Source organism: Coturnix japonica, chromosome 1, assembly GCF_054131305.1.
Source record: "Coturnix japonica strain WE chromosome 1, WE-NBRP24, whole genome shotgun sequence".
Lineage (NCBI taxonomy): Eukaryota > Metazoa > Chordata > Aves > Galliformes > Phasianidae > Coturnix > Coturnix japonica.
Window position 1 is genome coordinate 116,243,122 of NC_140663.1, and position 21,533 is coordinate 116,264,654.

Here is a 21,533-nt window from a genome sequence, read left to right on the forward strand (position 1 = left end):
TTAATCACTGCCCTGAAAACAAATTGATGCAGCTATTGAGTGGCTAGGGAAGATAATTTATTTCTTTTTCAAATGAAATAAAGAGAATTAAAATGCTTTTGCTATCAGAAAGTCAAACTGCTTGCAGAAATATCTTAGAACCAAAAATCACTGTTTGGTTCTGAAGGTAAATTTGTTTGTTTGTATATGTGAATGTAAAATACATTTAGCCTAAATTGCATGCCAGTTTAGACTCAGTCATGTAGTATTCTTCAGCTGTATACTTTATAGTGGCATTTTGTTTTCATGTTTTGATGACATTCACAAAATGCCTATATGCAGCATTTTTCTGTTGTCTTTAATAGGAAAGCCAAAAATATCTAAAACTTTTTTTTAAAATGATGTTCATTATTAAAAAAAAAAAAAACAAAAAAAAACACCTTTCATGTGCTGTTTTGAATTCCATTATTTGTTCCCAGGGAAAAAAACAAAAAAGAAAACAGAACAGGAGAACAGGAATACAGGATAAATGTTATAGGATAACAGGAATACAGGTTAAATGTTATCTCCTACTTGAAATAAAGTTCAGTATTTCTGAATGTATTTGAAACTACTTGGGTCAAGTCAAATTTAGATTCCATCACTTTTCGGGCACTATATTGTCTGCTTCTGAAGAGATAAAAAACATTCTCTTTTTCACCTGCTTGCAGTTTCACTGATAGTGATGGAGATTCATACATCTGTGCTCAGAACATGAATGTGGATTTGAAGCTTACACAACTGTTTACAGAATGTTAACAAGACCAGTTAGTCTTTAAGGCCATACATTTATATGTATGCAGATGAACTTTTGAAATTCATCTTTAGCATGCAGTGTCATAACAGAAGAGCTCTTGCAAAGAGCATAACTTGGTCTTAATTAGAAAAATTACTGAAGTGTTTCAAGAATTAAAATTCCTTTCTTTCATTGTAGTTATTTCTTATTTAATATTTTCTATCGTAAAATACATTAAACTTTGAACAAAAGCTCTAAAAACAGCCCCTCTTTCTGTATGTCATGTTTCCCTCCAGGAACAGATATATGTGTGCATACACATAAATTAAAATTTAAATTCAAGAAAAAGGTGGAAAGAGCTTATAACATACATATAGAGATATACACATTAGAAAGAGATATAACACAACACTAGGCAAATGAAGTACATCTACTTTGTAATGAATCATCTAAAATGAAATGCCTGTTTTCATAACTAATTTCCAATTAAAGTTACCAGCTATTTTTCACTGCATGCAAAAACACTTGCACTGTATTTATAGATTATTAATTAAAGGACTAAAAAGATGTGGTTTTTTTGTTTATTTAGTTTAGTGTTTCCATGACCAGTTTGATTTTCTGAAACTAATCGGGATGCTGTACAAACTCACTTAATTGCCTTTCTCTCCTTTTACACTGGGGTCCTTTTTGATTGAGTGTATGCATGTTACCAAAATTCTTTGGGGGAATTAAGTTTTCTGTATGTGAAGCTCGTGTTATTCTCATCCAGGTACTTTGTTCTTGCTGATTTTATGGAATTGAATATATAACACTGACAGGAAAAAAAAAGAAGCAAACAAAAAACTGCCAAATTCATTTTGCTTTGGAAATTCAAGCCATTCTTATGAATTATAAGGCCATGATTTTTCATTTGAATTAGTTGATTGGCTTATTTCATTGATAGAGTACAAGTGGCTGATACTCAAGTCTTTTAAGATGGTAATTTACATATTTCAAAAATCAACTGAAATGTTTTGGTTTCCTTACAGAACACATATCTGAGTGTTTTTCTTCATGACTGATAAGCCAGTTGTCAATGAAAAATATAATTTATTGCATATGTCCCAATCTTTTCAGCACATTTGCTTTTAAAGTATGTAAATAGTAGTTTGTCTGGGAAACAGTGTTACATATTTACATCTTTTATTTTGTTTAATTTAATTTTATTTTAATTTTAGTTTTCTGACTGAAAATTTGAGCACTGTCATAGATCACTCAGAGAGACTGAGGAAGATTGAATAACTGTGGTATTCAAAAGCTGGACATGGTCCTAGGGAACCAGCTTTACATGTCACTTGAGCAGAGGGCTTGGACCAGATGGCCTTTAGAAGTTCCTTCCTGCAACAATTCTCTATTTCCATTTAAGAGCAGTTCAGTTCTTCTTCCCATGTGTTTAAAATAACTTTATCTTCCTTCCTTTTTCATTACCTTGAGTATATATAAATATATGGAACAGGTTGGAACAGGTTTGTGGATGCCCCATCCCTGGAGGCGTTCAAGGCCAGGCTGGATGTGGCTCTGGGCAGCCTGGTCTGTTGGTTGTTGACCTTGCACACAGCAAGGGGTTTGAAACCAGATGATGGTTGTTGTCCTTTTCAACCCTGGCCATTCTATGATTCTATGATATATCACCAGCAAAAAAGGTCACAGTATTACAAGTTTGTACAATGGTGATCATTCACTTAAAATGATAGGGGGTGGGTAATTAGAGACCAAGAAACTGTAGTATGCATTTAATTCTAATTAAGGGAATGAAATATAGGTTATTTAACCAAACAAAATAAAAAGTAATTTTTTAAAAAGCTACAGAAATCACTTTATATTTTTAGAATTTTTAGTGAAGTGCTAGTGAACTAGAACTGAGTGCAATGATGTGAGACTACACTACAAAGTTCCACCAATAGCAGAATTGAAACACCTTTTCCCTAAACTCAGAAGCTGTTACAACTGAAAACAAAGGTGTAAGCAAGGAGGTAATGTAGTACACAGAGGCATGAGAAATTCGGATCTGTTGTTCTCAGCATAGATTTTAAATGAATTCAAAAGTAAAATTCATTAAGGTACAGAAAGCTGAAAGACAAAGCTCTGATGAGACTGCAAAAATTTTTAACTTACAAAGCAACAATTTTCAATAGATAAGCTTAATGAGGAAGATGAACATATGAGAAACTCCAGTATGAAAATTGGAGCTGGGGCTGTGCTGTGCAATCAAAGCAGTAATGTTTAGAAAGAAAAAAAGCACACTGTTTTTAAAAGTTTAATTTTTTAATTTATTTTTTTTGCTAACTGTCTTCTCAAGTCATTTCTATTTAAGGTTTGTTTGACACTGAGACTTTTTTATTATTTTTTTTTTTTAAGAGAAAAATTCATTCACCAATTTTGTTTAAATTCTTTCATGCCCAATTTTTACATGCATTTTTTGTAGGTTTTACCTGTAGCTTATTGTTAGTAATGTGCAAGCAGAAAATTAGTAAGTCAGAAAAGATAGAAATAATTCGAGAATGTTTTTGGAAGCGTGAAATGTTTAATTAGTGTGGTCAGAATAGGGCAACAGCACTTCAAACTTTTAGTATTAACAGTGTAGACCTGAAGTGCAGAAATAAAACTATCTTGGTGTCTGAGTTTAAGGGACATAATAGTTACAAACCTGTAATAATTTTAGGATTTCAATATGTCAGGAAATCAGTACCAGAGAAATAATGAATGAAGACTTCTAGATACTCCCATGTATAAGGAAGACAATATTAAATTCCAAAAAAGAAAGTTGTTAGCAAAGTTAGCCTCTCAGCCCTTTGAAAAGCAAACTTCAAGGAGAGTAGCAGCTAAGCAAAAAGAAAAAGTGTATCTGTTTTTCTTTTTCTAAGAATCACTAAAAATACTGCTGACAAATCATATGTGCACTTTCCCACTACTTTAAAAATAAGTCATTATGTAGAGCATTTTGCAAGCTCTTTAGATGACAGATCTCTCCCTCTTGTGCCAAAGAAGGCATTATAGAGGGAATTATTTTGAAGAATAAAAGTGTTAGTCAGATCAGACAGGAATTACTGACATATCTCCAATACGAGGTAGAATAATCTTTTCCTCTGTCAAAGGGATTTAATTGTCTGCCCTGACCTCCATCTGTTCTATTAATTGACTGCATTAGTTTGTGGTAGATATTTTTGGTTGGTATTATGTCTTATTTGTGGGATTTCTTAAGATGATATAATAGTAGCACACAGGAAGCTGTAACTCCTGCCATGTGACAAAGTATGTGTTTTTCAATCCTGACCTAAATCATTTGGCTAAGGGTAGGAAAAATAGATCAGTTCTTCCTAGTTAACTTGACAGCTGCAAATTGTTTTTTATTCTGTACTTTCTGCAATATCATCCAATAGATATAAATAATTAAATTTTAAAAATAAAAATAAAAGAACATCAATTTGCAATTAAAAATCAGTTATACACTGAGTGAACTGTTGAATATACATATTTTATATATATTATATATGTTAAAAGAACATTAGAGAAAAGATAGGCACAAATGAGAGAGAAGAAAAGATCCAGACTCAGAGCAAAGAACAAGCTAGTGCTGTGCTGTGATTTGAGGCTTAAACATGGGACTGAGAATGCTGTGGAGGGAAGAGGACATTTTGCTAAGAGGAAATGTTCAGAAGCATGAGAGACCAGGAATAAGTCCAATCTTGGAAAGACAGTGCAGCATAATATTTTGTCATGAAATTATATTGCCAAGAAAAAGAAGTTCCTCTAATTATGAAATGTACTTGTGTATTTTCTCATCTTCTATTGTCTTTTCTCAGTTGTGATAAGAACTCTATACTGCATATGAACCAACAGTGCAGTTACTGTAAATATTGTATATGCTTCATGGTCAGAAAAATATGACCAATATGAAAAGTCATAAGATTAATCTCTCTGCTGTTTTTTGCAGTAACCATTTAGTTTTGTTTTCATGTAGAAACATGTAGAATATGCTAAAAAGTATGATAATTTGGTATTGAATGGGTCCTCCAGAAAGTCATTCATAGATATCACTCACTGTATGAAAAGGTCACAGGAAACAATTCAGAAAAGAGTTCCTTATGTCTCATTGAGATATAGAAGCGTAATAACCATACATTTTTATTGTAATACTTTTTCCTCAAGACTGTCAGTTTTATGTTATGTTAGTAAAGACTAACATTAGATGTAGATTATGAAAATGAATCTATAACCTTGTTTACTGAAATTTGACTTCAAGGTGAATATCATGCAGTAGGTTGTGTTTGTTTGTTTGTTTGTTTTGTTTCTTTTCTGTTTAAATGGCACACAGTCAGCTTTTGAGAGGAGGATTTGCTTTTGGACGATAAAAAGAATGGAAGATCATGAGAGAAAATAGCTGAAGTTTAGTCTAAATTCTCTATACTGAATTTCTTATCGGTGGATTTTTAATGATATAGAACTATTCAGAGAACAGAAGAAAATCATTAGAAATTCAGAGCAGAATAGCCTCTTCCTGATCTTAGTCATCAGGACTTGGTTCCCATATGAAACCAATAGGAAAATTACAGCTTTTCTCAACATTCTGTGTTATGGTGAAAATTCTGTATATCTTGGTAAGAAGTGGCAGAAGAAATCATCACTCTGTATTTCAGCTGTATTTGAATTTCATAAACTTAACGATAAGGATGTTTTTACCATGGTTGATTTAAACCCATTTTTAATGTTAAATAAATTACAGTAGGAGAGGTTGCTGTCTGAAGTGTATGCTTTTGAATTTGGCTTCTTTTTTGCACCTGAATGAGAAGAACGTGAACTTTGCTGATGAACTTAGTTTAAAGGAAGTATTTTCTCATCATGCTAGGTGAAGCTGGTAACTTTTCAATAATGGGAGTAGCAGTGTGAACAAGGAGAAGAAATAACAATATTTGCTTTCATTGTTGGCTTTCCTTTTCTTCTCTGGTACCAGTTCTACACACTACAAAGCAATAAATATGTTAAAGTTCTGAAATGCCTGTTCTATTCTCTGTTCTATTCACTATGCCTGGAAACTGGCTGAAAGATAATACCACACCTGGAAGTTTACTAACAACAACGCAGTGAATGCTGTGGCAGGGCAGTGCTCTAGCCCCATTTAGCTTATTGCTTACATCTACAGCAGTAGCCTGAGAGTAGACTAAGATCTTCAACAGTAACAGGATTTCTGTATGGTATATCCTGCTTAGCATTTAGGGGTTCAAATTACAGAATAGAAATCCTAACTGTAAGATGTTAAGTCAACTAATGAGAAGATCGTATTTAGTTGTGTATTCAGCATGCACAGGCCATTAAGCACAATGTATAACAGACTCTTCTAGGTGGATTCTTAAGCTCAGTGTTTGCTAGAGAGAGTGGACGGCAAGAGCAGCATGGGAATAGTAGGACCGGTTGTCTTGCTCTGGACTCGGAAGCTTTTTGGTGACCCCATCCTGCATAAAACTTTGTGGAGACATTCAGTATTGAGGTGTGGGCATAGAATTCTTCAGGTTAATGAGTAGTCACTCAACTATCCCATTTCCAGGATGAGTGCATAATTGTGACATTATCATATAAATGAAGGCAGTATCACCACCTAGTAACTGAACTAGGTAATGCAGTGAAAATATAATGCCTGTGTCTTATGCATAATTCAACTCTATGAATGTGTATAATAGAGCAGCAACAGTTTTTCTCCCATGTTTGGGTGAGGGCAAGTTATATGCCCAGATGATTTGAAGTGCTTTTCTCACCGTGTCTTTGGCTATTGCAATGCTTACAATGTTTCTTCTGCTTGTACTGACATGCCAACAGACAGGTATCAAATTCTAATCATTCAATAGTCTCTAGAGATCAAATTGCCTAACAGTCCCTCAGTCACCTTCTCAGTGAGTTCCAGAAAGGGTTTTAGCTTCTTACATCCTTGATAAGAACACACACAGGCTAAATGGAGAAGATGAGCGAGGAATGAGACCTGTGAGTTTCCCTGATTCATTTGTAGACAAAAAATGAGATATTACCTTAAGAATTTTCCTCTTTAGTCATTTGAATGTTCTTAAAAAAGAGAGGTTAGATCTATTCCATTTCAGGAACATGTTTTTATGTGTCATGCAGTGGTAATATGTGATGAACTTTGATATGTAGAAAGGTTTATTTGAACTATAAAGGTCTATTCTGCAATTCTAAGAAAAGCACAATGATTTTTTTTTTTCCTATTTTTATACACTTTTTTTTTTTTTTTTTTTTTTTTACTCCAGATATAACAAATTTTACTCTGCATGAGATTTTGCCTTACAGACATTGAGAGCTGAACATTCTTTTTCAGATCATAATCTTTCTTTTGGAGTAATGCATTTTAATTCCAAAAAACAGAACTTCAGAACTTCAGAAAAGGAATAAGAACAGCCCTTAAAGGTGTGATATTTCTTTTACAAGGTCATATCAGAAGTAAGAACCAATAATTAAGTCAGCAACTATGCTAAGCTGCATTGGTAATATTTTTTTTTTTTATGAGGAGTTCTATTTTCTTATATTCTGCAGCCACAATTAGACAAAGATGGTCAAATAAATACAAATAAATAAATTATATATTGTGATCAATGTCTGTGGTCATATAAAGACTTGGTACTGTCACGATACCTTGCAATCAAAGTTAATTGCTGCTATATATATATATTTTTTTTTCATGACCATATACTTTTTATGACTTCACTTGAACTCTGGTTTATGGCACTTGAATCTGTCAGCTTTAGTTCAGTCATAAGAAACTTAAATTCATATAATGAGTAGTGAAATCTTGATTTGAGTAGAGCACAGCTATAATTTGAAGATAATTAGTAATTTAAAGAGTTGAAACAATTTATGTATTCTTTTTCCTCATTTATTTATGATTTTCATCAATCATCACAAGAAGCAGATAGAATTATGAGAAATGACTAATCATGGATTTTTTTTTTTATTTTTTTTTTTTCCAATTTCCTGCCTGCAGTAGCTGTTAAAAGTACAGTTTTTAATAAGAGACATAAGTGCAACTAACTTAACTGAGCATTTCCTGTTAGTTTTATGTCTTCGTGGGGTTAATGATTTTTTATCATTTTAAGTACAAGGAAAAATAAGGGAAGGCCATATCTGTGATTGTTCAACAACAGCTTTTGGTAGCTACATCCAAGCCCTATTTATTTATTTATTTAAGAATGCTTTAGAAGTGTTTTCCTTCAAAAATTAGTGATGACCATTCTTCTGCTTTCCCTCCACTTGCTTTTCAAGTTGTTTCCATTTCAAAAACAGTATGGAGACTTTCCTCATAATACCATTATTATTTCTGAATGAATATGAGACCTATAAATTCAAAGTAAGACTGTTAGCTGCAGGCAAGAAGCATTAATACAGTATAAATGCATGCCCATTTTCTGAAAAGTAAACAGTGATTGTCTTCTCTAACCTGAGAAGTCTTTTGACATTTTCCAAGCATATCTGAAAGGCTTTCTGGAGAAAGTAAGAGAAATCCGAATGCAGCATGTCCTTTGAAACAATACAAATGTTTTCAAGTTTTTGTACATACACTGTATTGATTTTCAGTCTTTATTTCTATTTTAAAAAGAACATGAATTATCTACTTGTATCCTCAGTTATTGCTAACCATAAGTCTAAGACCAAGATCCATAATAATTTTATATAGCATTTTTTTTAACTCTAAAAAATTGAAATCTTACTTTCATTTAATTTTTAATGTTTTAATCTTCAAGAGAATACTGTGAGTTAATGAGGAATGCATTAGAATATAATATAAAAGTCATTAAAAATCTCTCCAGTTCCTACTACCAGCTGAACTGCTGTGATTGAACAGCTGTTTAATACCACAGAAATAACAGCAATGTACAGCTTGGTTGTACTAACCTCCATTAATAATGTAAATATGTTGTTCAGATGTTGCTTGGTTGAATTCACTTAGGTGAATATCTGTAATATTTTCCAGGTTCTAGGCAACCTACATAAAAAAGATATTGTTGAAATCTATTCTTACTGGGAAAATGTGGTAGAGTATTCAGAAATTGCCTAAAAGATGCATAAATGATCAGAGAATGAAAACTGAGGTACATGGTTAATGTACTAGTTAGTTTAGATAAAACCCTAGAAATTCCAGGAAATCTGTGCAGTCCTCAATCTCCTGTGTCTATATCTATTGTTTGTAATTGTGTTTGTTGTTGTGTTTGTTTGATTTTGTTGCTTGCTTGTTTTTGATACTTACTTTTCATAACCTGCACAATCAGATCACAAAAACTTGCAGTCACTTTAGAATCTGTTGTTTGTCCTTGGAGCAAAGAGGACTTCTAAGCTGCATACTGTAGTTCCCCAGTTACAGATTTAGTTTAGAGCTGCTATAATATTCGTCTGCTCATTGTGGAAAGGTACTAACTGCTCATCCTGGCAACCATCAGGCTAGCTTTGAAGGCCAGAATCATAGACTAATTAAGCATCTCTCAGCATTGCTTGGGCAACAGATTTATGATCAAATTCAAGCAGTGTTTTTAGAGATTGTACAAGTGCATTTCCTTCAAAGGCCATAAGTATTCTATTAGCATCAAAGCACATTTATTTTTTAATAAGACAGTTGTGCACAAATGGATGCAGGTTCAGATGTTTGACTTCTCTGTGTCTGTCAAGTTGCTAGAAGTTGCCATATTGAACTGAAAGTTTTGGTTTGGATTGTTTGAGTAGGTGACACTTCCAACTAGGAGGTGTTTTTTCAAGCAAGTCTGTACATGTTTTTCTAAGTTCCTGAAGATGTTAAAAAAAAAAAAAAAAAAAAAGTGACAGAGCAAATACAATTAACTTCCCTTAATTTAGCTAAAAACTGTTTTATTGATTTATTCCAAATATACATCTAAAATGTCTAGTTTTTTGTTATGCAATCAGATTTTTTTTTTTTTCAGTCCAGAGGTAGGCCCAGAAGTGATATTTACTTCCATAGAGTAATTAAAACGGAAAATATGATTTGAAAAGAAAGTTATCATGCTATTAGTATCAGAATCATAGAATGGCTTGACTTGTATGGGACCTCAGGGATCATCAAGCTTCAACCCTCCTGAAATGAAAGGAAACATGGTTGTTGTTTTTTTACAACTCACCATTTGGTCCAGCAATACTTCGTTAACGAGTGATGTCTCCAAAAGGAATCAGATAATAAATTCAGTTCCATGTCAAAAATATTTACCTTTTCTTATTCTCCTTTCACCCCATTCAGAATAACTGCATATAAACAGAGATTTGATCCAAACACACTTTGTAAATAATAACTATAAAAAGTGTTTATTCATTCATGTTATTTAATAACTGAAGATTTCTACTCTCCTTCATATTGCAATTTTTAACTTTCTCTGTGTTAGTAACATACTCTTGCTAATTTGTCAGTCATTTATTTTCTTTTTCTGGTTCTTGTTTTGGTTTTTCTCTGTCCAGTTTTTATCATTTGTCCCATTGTCTTTCCTTCCACCTTGTCAATTTTCTCAGCACTTAATTCCTTTTTCCTGCAATGGTGCTGCAAGCTTATGCAGTTTAAGCATAAAGAGAACAGTATCTCTTAGTTTAAGGGCTTAGTTGGGTCAAAGGGAGAATCTGCTTTGTGGTGCATGATCAGGAAAGTGTACTAAAGACAGCATCGAAGACAGCATAAGGAAAGCCAGGGAGCACTCCAGGGAATCAGTTGTGGGCACCCGTGGCAGTGGCAGTGGCAGGGCAGTGCCCTGGGCAGCAGGAAACCCTACCACAGCTCACCACCAGGGCTGGGTTGAGGACCTCTTCCCTGCCCAGCAGTCACCAGAGGCAAGGTGAGATATCAGGTCAGAGATTGATCTGAGGACCCAATCCTGGCAGAATCCAGGCTGGGCATGCGACATGGCTTGAGCAGCCCTTGGTTGGACTGAGATGGGGAAGGCCCCAAGCGGGGCTGGGCAGGGCCTGCTTGTGCCAGTGATACCCTTAGGAACGTAAGACATGACGGGGACTGATGACTCCAGAAACAACATTTTTGTTGCCTACTGTCTATCAGTGAAAATATCAATGGAAATGTTTGGTCAACAGAAAAAAATATGTACCTGGTATTTCTCTGGTGTTCAGGTGTTTCACAGGTATTTTATGATATAAAAGCTGAAACAAAGTTGTTAAAGAATGATCAGGGTTTCAAAAGAATGTTTGTTTGGTGCCTTTTTTTTCTGGATGCCTGTCCTTGTCCTAAGGTGCCAAAATAGATAATTCCTAGATATCTCTTGTTAGGTTTTAATTTCAAATAACTGTCAATAACTACTAAACTTGGATTTTTCTGCTTTTGAAAGCTAATTTTTTATCTTCATGACACACGGTCTTGGTACAGAAACTAGTTTTCCAAATATATAATGATTTATATTTTATTTTGTGTTCATCCCATCAAATGTGAAGTACCAGATTTCTATAATAAAGATTTTTCAAGGTGTGAAATTTTTGTCTGTGTTTAAGTTGAAAAAATTAGTTAAAATGAACTCCATTTATGAGCAAAGGGAGAAGAATGTTAATTTATAAATTTCTTCTGTCTAAAGATAAAGGAGCAAACTTACATAGCTATAGTTGTGTAGGTCAAGATTTGATTTCTGAGATTTATCATAATTTTTTCATTTGTTGTTCATTTTTGTTAGATATACATAAAGCAGGTGTGAAAACCAATACTTTAGTGTGTAATTTTAATTAATGGTATTGTCCATTTTCTTTGTATTAAGGTAATTCTGTTACATTCATTGGAAAGTCTGAATTATGTGTAGGTAAGTTGGGTTATGCATTATGCATACTTGCAAAAGATAGCAAATAGAAGTCATGTCATAACAAAGAGACTATTCGGTGCAACAAAACATCTAATGAGCATTTGTTATTTTACTGCAAATCAGATTAAAAAGGAAATGCTTTTATTTAGGGCAGAATATACCATGGAGCTGGCACTTAAATGCAGAATACCCTTCTTAAAAGCATTAACTTTTGAGCTATGGTGTGAAAGCATATAAATAGCCAAAGTGTTTGGTTTGTTTTCTAGCCCTGCTTTCTATTTTCAGTTTTCCTACCTTATATATTTTTGGAAACACGTAGCTAAATGCAGTGGCTAGACTTCATAAAAGATGTATTGGTTTTGTTGGGAAGTATAGTACAAATTTGTTTGTTTATTTTGTACGTACGTGCATTAAAATGTTTGTTGATTTTAGTTGTTTGTTTTCTCTTTACTACAGGCTGAGTGGACTGCACTTAACTGAAAGGAGTCATTTTGCTGGGGAAGTCGAGTAACTGCGGTTCTCTCCTCGCTCTACTGGCTGGGACGTGCTGTGCACTGTCTGGATTAAGTTGACACTCAAGTCTGGGATGGGCCTTGGGGATAAACACTCCCTGGTTTCTTTTGACTTTGGAATTTGTCTATAGCCAATCAACCAAGTCACACATCAGATTTTGTTTTTTCACTGCCTGAGAAAGGTTATGATATTTTCAAATAGTTTTTTTTTTATTAATAATTTTCATTTTCTTTGACTAATTTTTCTACTGGTTGTGGGGAAATAAAAAGAGTAGTCCTGCTGATGTTGATTTAAATAATGTCGAAACCAATGGGACTCCTATGGCTGCCTTTGATCTTCACTCCAGTGTGTGTCATGCTGAATTCCAACTTCCTTCTATGGATAACTGCACTGGCTATAAGATTTACCCTTATTGATGGCCAAGCACAATACCCAGTGGTTACCACAAATTACGGCAAAATACGTGGTTTAAGAACACCTTTGCCCAATGAAATCCTTGGTCCAGTGGAACAGTATCTGGGTGTTCCTTATGCCTCTCCTCCAACTGGGGAAAGGCGATTTCAGCCCCCAGAGCCACCATCATCTTGGACAGGTGTCCGTAATGCCACACAATTTGCTGCCGTCTGCCCACAGTACCTGGATGAGAGGTCACTGCTCAACGACATGCTGCCAGTCTGGTTTACAGCCAATCTGGATACTGTGGTGACATATGTTCAAGATCAGAATGAAGACTGCCTGTATTTGAATATCTACGTGCCCACAGAAGATGGTAAGTACCCTAAGGATGGTGCTCTACCTCACTTACCTACCAATCTGCATGGGATAAGTTGCCAGATCTTTAAAGCATCTTGCTCAGTTTCTTCCAATTAAATCTGTGGAAATGGATCATGTCTTTGAATACTCATCAAAAGGAATAATTTGTAGATTGAACATGTTTGCATGAATTCTCTTTGATTAACCTGTGTAACATCACAATTTCATTTACAGGTAGTAGGCAGGGTGTGTAAGCTTACATCCTAACTAGAGCAGAAAGGGAAAATAAACATTATGCAGGAGTAATATTTTTTCACTGAGTGAATGATACAAATGCTACAGTACATTCATTTTAAAGTATAATATTCCTTTTTTCCCCCTTAGTTTTATTTTAGCACCAGTAAGCCTACAGTTAACTCTTCATGATTTTAGACAATAGAAAAGTGTGTATTTTTTCAGCCTAGGATTTTCACCTTCAAAACTTTTCAATCCAACTTATTTTTCTTCATTCATAAAATGTAAAATTAAGGAAGCATAATTTTATTATACATAGATGAACAGCCTTAAACTTTCATGTTTACTGCATTACTCTCTCAAGAAGATTACTTTAAATCACCTTCATCCACTAAAAGATGAACACAAATAGCAACACAGTCTTTGAATGATTTCATGATCTCAGTCATAAAAATTGAAGTTTTAGCATCCAAATGGTACTGCTTCTTACAAATAAAATAAAATAGATTTTAAAAAAATCAGCTTTCCTCAGGCCTCTAATGAAGTTTATTCTGTATCACAACAAAATTAAAAACATAATCTATTGGCAGTTATATTTAATATTCTGCTAAGAGCCAGTTCTTTCAGTCACTTAAAATGCAGTTACTGGTGCATAACATGGCAGATTTCTCCCAGATATGCAAATCCCCTCACTTTAGCTGAGGGTTTGATTTGCATAACCAATGCATTGTTATTTCTCAGTAACCATACTCTAAATATGCAAATTCTGTACTTTATTTTAATCCTTCTGCCTTGATTGGCTTCTTTGTTCAGAATTTCCAAGCTTTTTGCCAGCAGTAAGTGTACACCTTCTTTTCTTGTTCTCAGAAGCTGAAGAAAAAAAGCTAGAATCTAAAAATAAATGAGTAAGGTTTGGGAATACTGTGAGCTCTGCTACAATACTGCAAAGCTGCTTAAGTGAAAGTTCTCAGAAAGGGAAGGTGTGGTATGTTGCTCTGTCTGCATGAAGGTGTGGGTGTGTACACACTTGTGCATAAATACTTAAAGAGCCACTCAGTTCTTTCACTGTTACATAATCATTTTACTCTTTGAATATTTCCAAAGAGAGGTCCTTCTTAAGTTTCCTTATATTTTGTAGTTTATCCTGCAGCCCTTAGTGGGTTAATGTGATGATTTGTCCTAAGAAAATATTTCAGATAATTTTTTTTTTTATTTGTTTGAAGGAATATCAGCTCAGCTAACACAGTATCATTTTAAAAGCCACTGTAAATAAATTAATGTATTTGTCCAGTCCAGTAATGTGAAATTTCTCCCATTAATTAAGAATGACAGAAAATTGGAAATTGAAAAACATATGCAAATTTATAGGGGAAGAATAATGAGATACTGTGTGTTGAATGACAAACAGCCTATAAAATTCCTTGTATTATGTGTAATAATAAATGAGGTTTGCTATTAGCTTAAATAAAAAGGACTGATAACTGTAATTGTATGCTTTTACAACTTTATGTCCACTTAGCTCCTACTCTCCATTTTAGATTTTTTTTCTGTTTGCATGTAAAACAGGAGGGAAAGGAAATCGGGTTTCCTTTATATAACTTCTCAAAAATTAAATAATAATAATAATAATAAATTTTAAAAAAGCAATAAGAAAATAGAACTGAATAATGGCAGATGAGGTTTGGTGTCGATGATGAGCTGAAGGTAAGATTGTTCCTTTGTAATATGACAAGCATTTTTAACAGGCTCCTACTGAGAACAAGATACTTAAAAATGAATACACAGAAAACACAGTGTTTTAATTGTATGTTGTAAATCTTATCCCTAGTTAAATAAAATACAGTGAAAGTTTTTTGGTGTGGAAAATATGCAACCTTCTCATAAAGATGATTACAAAGAAGTGAAGTATAAATCATGTCTCTCAAGTTAGTGTGTCTCCAATTCACACTAAACATAGCCTTAAGCTGTAGCCCATACAACCTGATTCAACACATTATACTATAAGTTTTAGTTGGCAGAAGTAATTTCTTATGGGTGTAGACCACAGAGTTAGAAGTGAGGTTTCAAAGTGAGTGAGTTACATTCTTTTTTTTTTTTTTTTTTTTTTGTATTCTTTCTCAAATACAGAATTATTATAAAGAAATTTGAAGCAGTCTTGTGTCTACAAGAAAAAGTGGATGAAATCATCCATACATCCACACCTAAGTATTGTTCTGACTATTAATCTGAATTGCTTAAAAATTGTTTTAAAAGCTTCATTAAAAATAATTGATGAACAACTCTAATGAATTAATTGTGGTTACATGCAGTGTTTACTTCAAAGCAGTTCTATGAAATTACTAATCAAAGTGCAACAAACTTTTTTGTTTGCTTGGTTTTGTTTTTTCTGTTTGCCACTATATAGCATGGTCTGGTTCTTATTATTTGTGTTGTCAAAGGGAACCAAATTTTAATCATGTGCTCTGAATGAAGAATTGACGTATAAATGCACTCATTCATTCATGTGATTTCAGAATTGCTTCACTGGAGTTCTGCCAATATAAACTGGTGGAAACAGAAGTTGAATCCAGGCCCTTTAACTGTGTAGATAAGCTTATTTATTTTTAAATAAAATTATTTCAAATAGTAATGATCCAGATTAAAGAAACACACTGATACAAAATTCTGCGGATCCCTAAAATACCTGGAGCATTTAGGTAAATAAATAAAATGTCCACTAAAGATTCTGTATCTTTCTTAATCATGGCCTTTTTTTCCTTTTCATTTTTTTCTTTAAACTATTTTTTTTCTTTTTTTTTACCCATGGAGTCTGGATGTCAAATGTCAGAACTTGAAAATCTTATCAGAATTTCCATATAAAAATGTGTCTGAAAACAACAACAACAAAAAACTTTCCTTTTTAGATTACATATATATTTTTAATTTTAGACAAAAATATAATTTACAGTAGAAATCAAGACATGTACATAACAGACTACTCTGTCAGCATGAACCATGTAGGATTTTCTTTTGTCACAGTTGTTCACTGAGCAAATTGTTTATGCTGACATTTTCTGTAGGGTGACACTTATATTCCAGTGTATTCTGAAAAATTCAATGTGTTTATTTTCCTGTGTAGGAAGGGAAATATTTTATACTGTTGTAATCTATCAAGATATATTTATTTCCTAATAATAAGAATAAATTAAAATACAGTTATTTTAAAGATAATTATAAGCAAAAAACATAAAAAAAATACGTCGTTTGCTTGTCAAATCTATCATCATAAGAAACTGCTCAGAAATGAAACAAAATAACCTCCAGTAAAACTATTATTCTATACAAATAATTTTCCAAACATTTAGTTAGATCTTCTGAATAAATAAAATCACTTTTGTGGAGGTGTGTGTTCTATTCCCTACCTTTTCAGTTACTATCAACAGTAATTTTCCACAAGAATACTTGAATGTCAGTTTAGAGGAGGTCATCTAGGGAAATGATATTGAGGACAGTCTGTTTATTATAACTTCAGTCTGAATATGGGTTTATCTACAGTGGAAATGCTAGATTGAAGAGGACACAGACTGTTAATCGGCTGTGCTTAATCCCTAGCCTTTATCATTTGAATCTGTGGATGCTGAAGGAGATTGCTAACTCCTATCATAACTAGAGAAAATACAGCAAAAAGTAAATAGAAAAGACCTTTAATTTGGATTTCTTTCTTGAAGAATGAAAGACCTGTATTGATGTCAAGATGAAAATAATAATTAAAAAAAAAAACAAAAAAACAAAACAAACATATTTTGTTGCTGTTTTAGTTTTAGTTATTTAAAGAGCTTTTGTTTTCTGTACATGATCAATAGTAAACGTATTTACTGACTTTGATGTATAGGAAGAGGGTTCATTTTATGCAGTGATTTGCTAGTAACCACCATATACGTGTTAGGAATTAATGAATTTATTTAACATCTTCTGAGGTTCTGAGGTATTAAAAATACTCTGTGATCTTCTATCTCATTTACATCACAATAAAAGCAGCTGAAGTGACATCAAAAGGTGGTAGGCAATGATACATACTAAGGCTGAATGAGTAGGGTGCAAATTTTTTATTAGACTGGGAAAATTGGGAAAATTCTTCAGAATTAATGGTATGTCTTGTGTGGGTTTCCAGTAGGAAAACTCTTGAGCAACAGCAAAGAGATCAATAGCATTTATCCTCTGAGCAGTAATGTGAAGGAAGGGCACTTACAACTTTATTTTCTGTTTCTAGTTTCTAGTTAAAGAAGAGGTGTGTTTGGTGGATTTTCTAGCTTGCATGCTGTACCATTTTTTCTCATTAAGCAGACATCTGCTTCACATATAGCTGAGCATTTGCAAACTTCTCTACATCATTTTGGTTGAATTGCATTGTCTGTTTAATTTGATAAGAGTATTTTATGAAAATTATACTGATAAAATTGACTTTCTTTTTGGGAGGAGGGAAAGAGAAAGATAAAGATAGTAAAAAGAAACATGATGAGTCTAATCTTGACATTTACATGATGGTACAAAATTTAAAAAGCCAGCTATTCAGTAGTTTCTTTATTATTATGAGGAATAAGAATCCATGAGTAAAAATATTAAAATAATTTTCAATGCATGTTGTCTTTGTTGATTTATTAGTAGATGATAATAGCAACTTTGGAAACATTCATTTTCCAAATACACTTGAATTTCTGTAATCTTTACCTTCCTAGGTTACATGTAGTCCCCAGTTTCAGTGTATATTTATCTGGTGTTTATCAAATATATATATATATAAATCTTTTTGTGTTTTTTCGCGTATTTCATAAATGTGAGTAGCTACCTAGGAAATTAAATTTAGATTTTATGTAAATATTTTGAAGAAATACAGAATCTGGTGTCTATTGTTTACATGCCTATGGTTTTAATGCTTTCTCAAAATCTTTCTAATGTGCTTTTTAAAATCAGTTATGATGTGTGTAGTTCTTATAGAAAATACAATTTTACCTCTTTTATCTATTTTGGATTCTGTTTAAAGCATAGGAGATTAAATATTTTAAAAAGCATATGTAGGAGATTTTTTTCTTGAACAAATGATAATGTTTGAGCACTTCCATATTACAAATAATATTTTTCTACCAAAACCCAATATAACAACAGTTTATTCTCAGCTTCAAGATTGTCACATTCTGTCAATTTTGATTTATTTTTAAATTCTGCCCTTTCAGACAGTTCTTAATCTTCTTTTGTAAGACACATATTGAGTATCAAAATAACCCTGTTAGTCGAAAAATATTTGAGACATGGTGTCTAAATGTTATAAGGAAAAAGACATATCCTTTTGTAAAATACTGTGTAGCTATCTGAAGTGAGAGGGATTAATGACAGATAAAAATTACAATATGAAATCATATTGCTGGAATTACTATGTATAATCCCGGTTAAATAGAAACATGAACTTTAACAGCAGAGAGAAAGTAGCTCACCATTGTGAAAGATATAGTCCCTGTTGTATCAAAGCACTTCAAGCCAGTTCTTTCACTGCTAGGTTCCAATATGTCCCCTCCTCCTAATCCAGAAATACTGCAGCATCTGTGAGAAAGAAGAAGGCATATGTCTCACTACCCTCTGCCTACTAGGATAAAGCTGTGGGTAATCCAGGCCTTTATTTTACATTCTTGCTTTTAACAGTCACAAATGCCTTCTGACACCAAAGAACAGGACTCTAATCTAGATGAAATAAAGTTCTTAAATCCTTAGAGCTAAACTCAGATTTAGTTGTTGATTTCAGAATGCTGTTCTACCCTCCAAGAGTTGCCCATTCCACAGGCTCTTTACAGGATTGTACCCAAATGGCCTTTTCAGGAACTGATATGCAACAAAGCCTAGAGAGAAAGCTCAGTATTTAGCATGGTGTTCTCCAATCTGAACAGTATTTCTGGCACAGATTCTCAGAGTATCACTACTACTTTGTATTGACAAATGTGCTAGAATGGAGGGAATGTTTTTAAAAATTATATAAATGAATGCTTTTTTCACAAATTGATGTTATCATCATTTTAGTCAAAGAACAAAGCCTTATGGAGTTGCAGAGGCTGTGCCATTTGGCTCAATGACGCAAAAGAAACAGTCTTTAGTCATTTGGGTCATGAGAGATCAGACTTGCAATTTAACTTCATTCTACCCACTTACTCTCACTAGTCTCTGCAGGGTGTTTTCTTTCTCCTTTATTCCTTTCTTTTAAAAAACAAACAAACAAACAAAATGCCCACATTTTCCTTTACATTCCTGCAAAACATTCCTATATATGCTGCTGCTTTTCACTTTTCATCTTCTTGCTTTCTTCCAAAACACAAATCAACCTGACACCGTCTAAAACTGAGGCTCTCTGTTCTAGGCAGTGTAGCGGGTCCCTGGCAGATGTCATGGTAATTAATTGCATTAAAGATGCACTGATTTTAGTAGCATCTAGATTATACTATTTTGATTAGCTTTGGTTTTATTCTGCCTATAGAATGCACTGGAAAAATTAAGGCTTTCTGACGTTATTAATGTTCAGGGTGTTTTTTTGTTTGTTTTTGTTTTTGTTTGTTTTGTTTATTTGTTTTGCATAAGTCTGCTCAGTTTTTGAAAGTTATTTGTATCTTTTTCTTTGGATTTTGATCAGTTTCCCTTATAGCACTGGTTGCAGCTTCAGACAAAACTGGCATTTTCTGAATAGCTCGACTTACTTGCAAGGTTCATGAATCATTCTACATCTATGGAAATGCTAAAAAAAAATTGTCCAATTTCTGACTGGCAGGGATTAGACCTTTTACAGACTTCAGGGATTGTAGAGACTTGGGCTGATTTTCCAGGAGAAGCATGCTTTTACTGAACATTTAAAGGTAGATTGGTAATGTAGAAAGAAAAAAAGAAAACAATGTCATTTTCATAGGTAGTGTGTAAACTAAACTCCTTTTCTGCTCTATAATTATATATCTATAAAATAAGTCAACATCTTTAATTTTATTTTTTTTTCTTTTTAATGCAAATGTCCATCATTGACTTCTCAGAATTCTTGACAAAATTGCTTGCAGCTGAAATACATCTCCTGAACATGATAGCTCATTGCTCAGTCCTTTGGTTTGTCATCCTTTCTAAAGTGAAAGATTATCGCCAGCATTCAAGTCTTCACATCATAACTGCATTTTGCTTATGATTCCAGATAAACTTAATATTCTCAAAATGACAGGCAATTGTAATTAAATATGCTCAGATTTTGTGATGTTTATGTATTAGTTTTTATCCAAATAAGAAAACAAGAATCTTATTTCATTTGTGATATTGTCGTTATCTGAGAGAATACTGCTATAATTATTTACTTAGGAATTATGCCTTTTTTAATACAGAGGTTGCTCCTGGTACGCAAAATGATAAACAATAAGGAATTATAAAACTATGAAAATTAACTGATGCTTACAGTTATCTGTTGGTGCTGATGTGTCAAAAATCCATAATAGAAATGTTTTTATAAAGGAAAAATTGTATTCTAAGGTTCATGCTGTAGGTAAACTTCTTGTAAAGAGTAATTTTGTTTTCAGTGCTAAGCCAACTTTCTACACTGTACGCAGGGAATTTTAGTCACAAACAGAATTTCTGATGCCTTGTTCCAAAATGCTTATTGATGATGGTTTGCTGTTAAATGGATTTTTAATTGATGGGGTGTGACATATTTAATCTAATGGAGAGAAATTACTTTGTGCCAGCTCAAGTAACTATACGATTAATCACTTGTAATGTTTACAAGCCATTATGACTGGAAATCACAGATACATTGTTTGATTTAGTAAAAATAAGGACAAGTTAAATCACAATCCAAATGTATACATCTCGTTCTCTTACAAATAAATTAGAATCAAATTATCTTTTATACGGTGTATTTAGTTTTATTTATATGGCTGCAAATTTTTAGCAATAATTCTGCACTGGTGAGACTGCCCCAATGGTTCTGCTTTGACTAGCTATTCCTGCTTCATTCAGCCAGCAGAGGGAGCACGAGTTAGCAGCAAACTCATTATTTTGAGGGCCTCACAAATGATGCTGGTGAATACAGTACAAAAACATGCAAATAGGTCCTGCTTTATGCCCCTCTAGCAGATAGGAAGGGAGCCTGTCCACATTTGCAGTTCTAAAAATTAGTAACACTTGGACTGTTGGTTCTATTTTTCTGGACTGGAATTCATTTATGGAATAAAACCTTCCCAAACAAAATATACGCTCAGACAAATTTATAACAAACTAATTCATTTTTATTAAATGATAATTTTTAAATGAAAAACATGCTGAGGATGGATGCATGCATTTGTAACCGAACAGCAAAACTATTCTACTTGACTTGAAGTTTTTCCAAGGCCTTGGATGGCAGAAAAAATTGGTTTTGATTAGTCAGCAGAAACATTTTTATTTAAAAAGGAATAATTTTATCTTAT

The 21,533-nt window shown here is 33.2% G+C and overlaps 1 protein-coding gene across 6 annotated transcripts in view; it reads left to right on the plus strand.

Annotated features, from left to right (window-relative positions):
- NLGN4X (neuroligin 4 X-linked) overlaps window positions 1-21,533 on the plus strand; it is a 149,008-nt gene that overhangs the window by 32,679 nt on the left and 94,796 nt on the right. For all 6 annotated transcript variants that reach the window (XM_085550965.1, XM_085550962.1, XM_085550948.1 and 3 more), the window contains one exon: window positions 12,037-12,862. In XM_085550965.1, coding sequence (XP_085407091.1) covers window positions 12,391-12,862 — 472 coding nt within the window. In that variant the 5' untranslated portion in view covers window positions 12,037-12,390. The remainder of the gene's footprint in view (window positions 1-12,036; window positions 12,863-21,533) is intronic.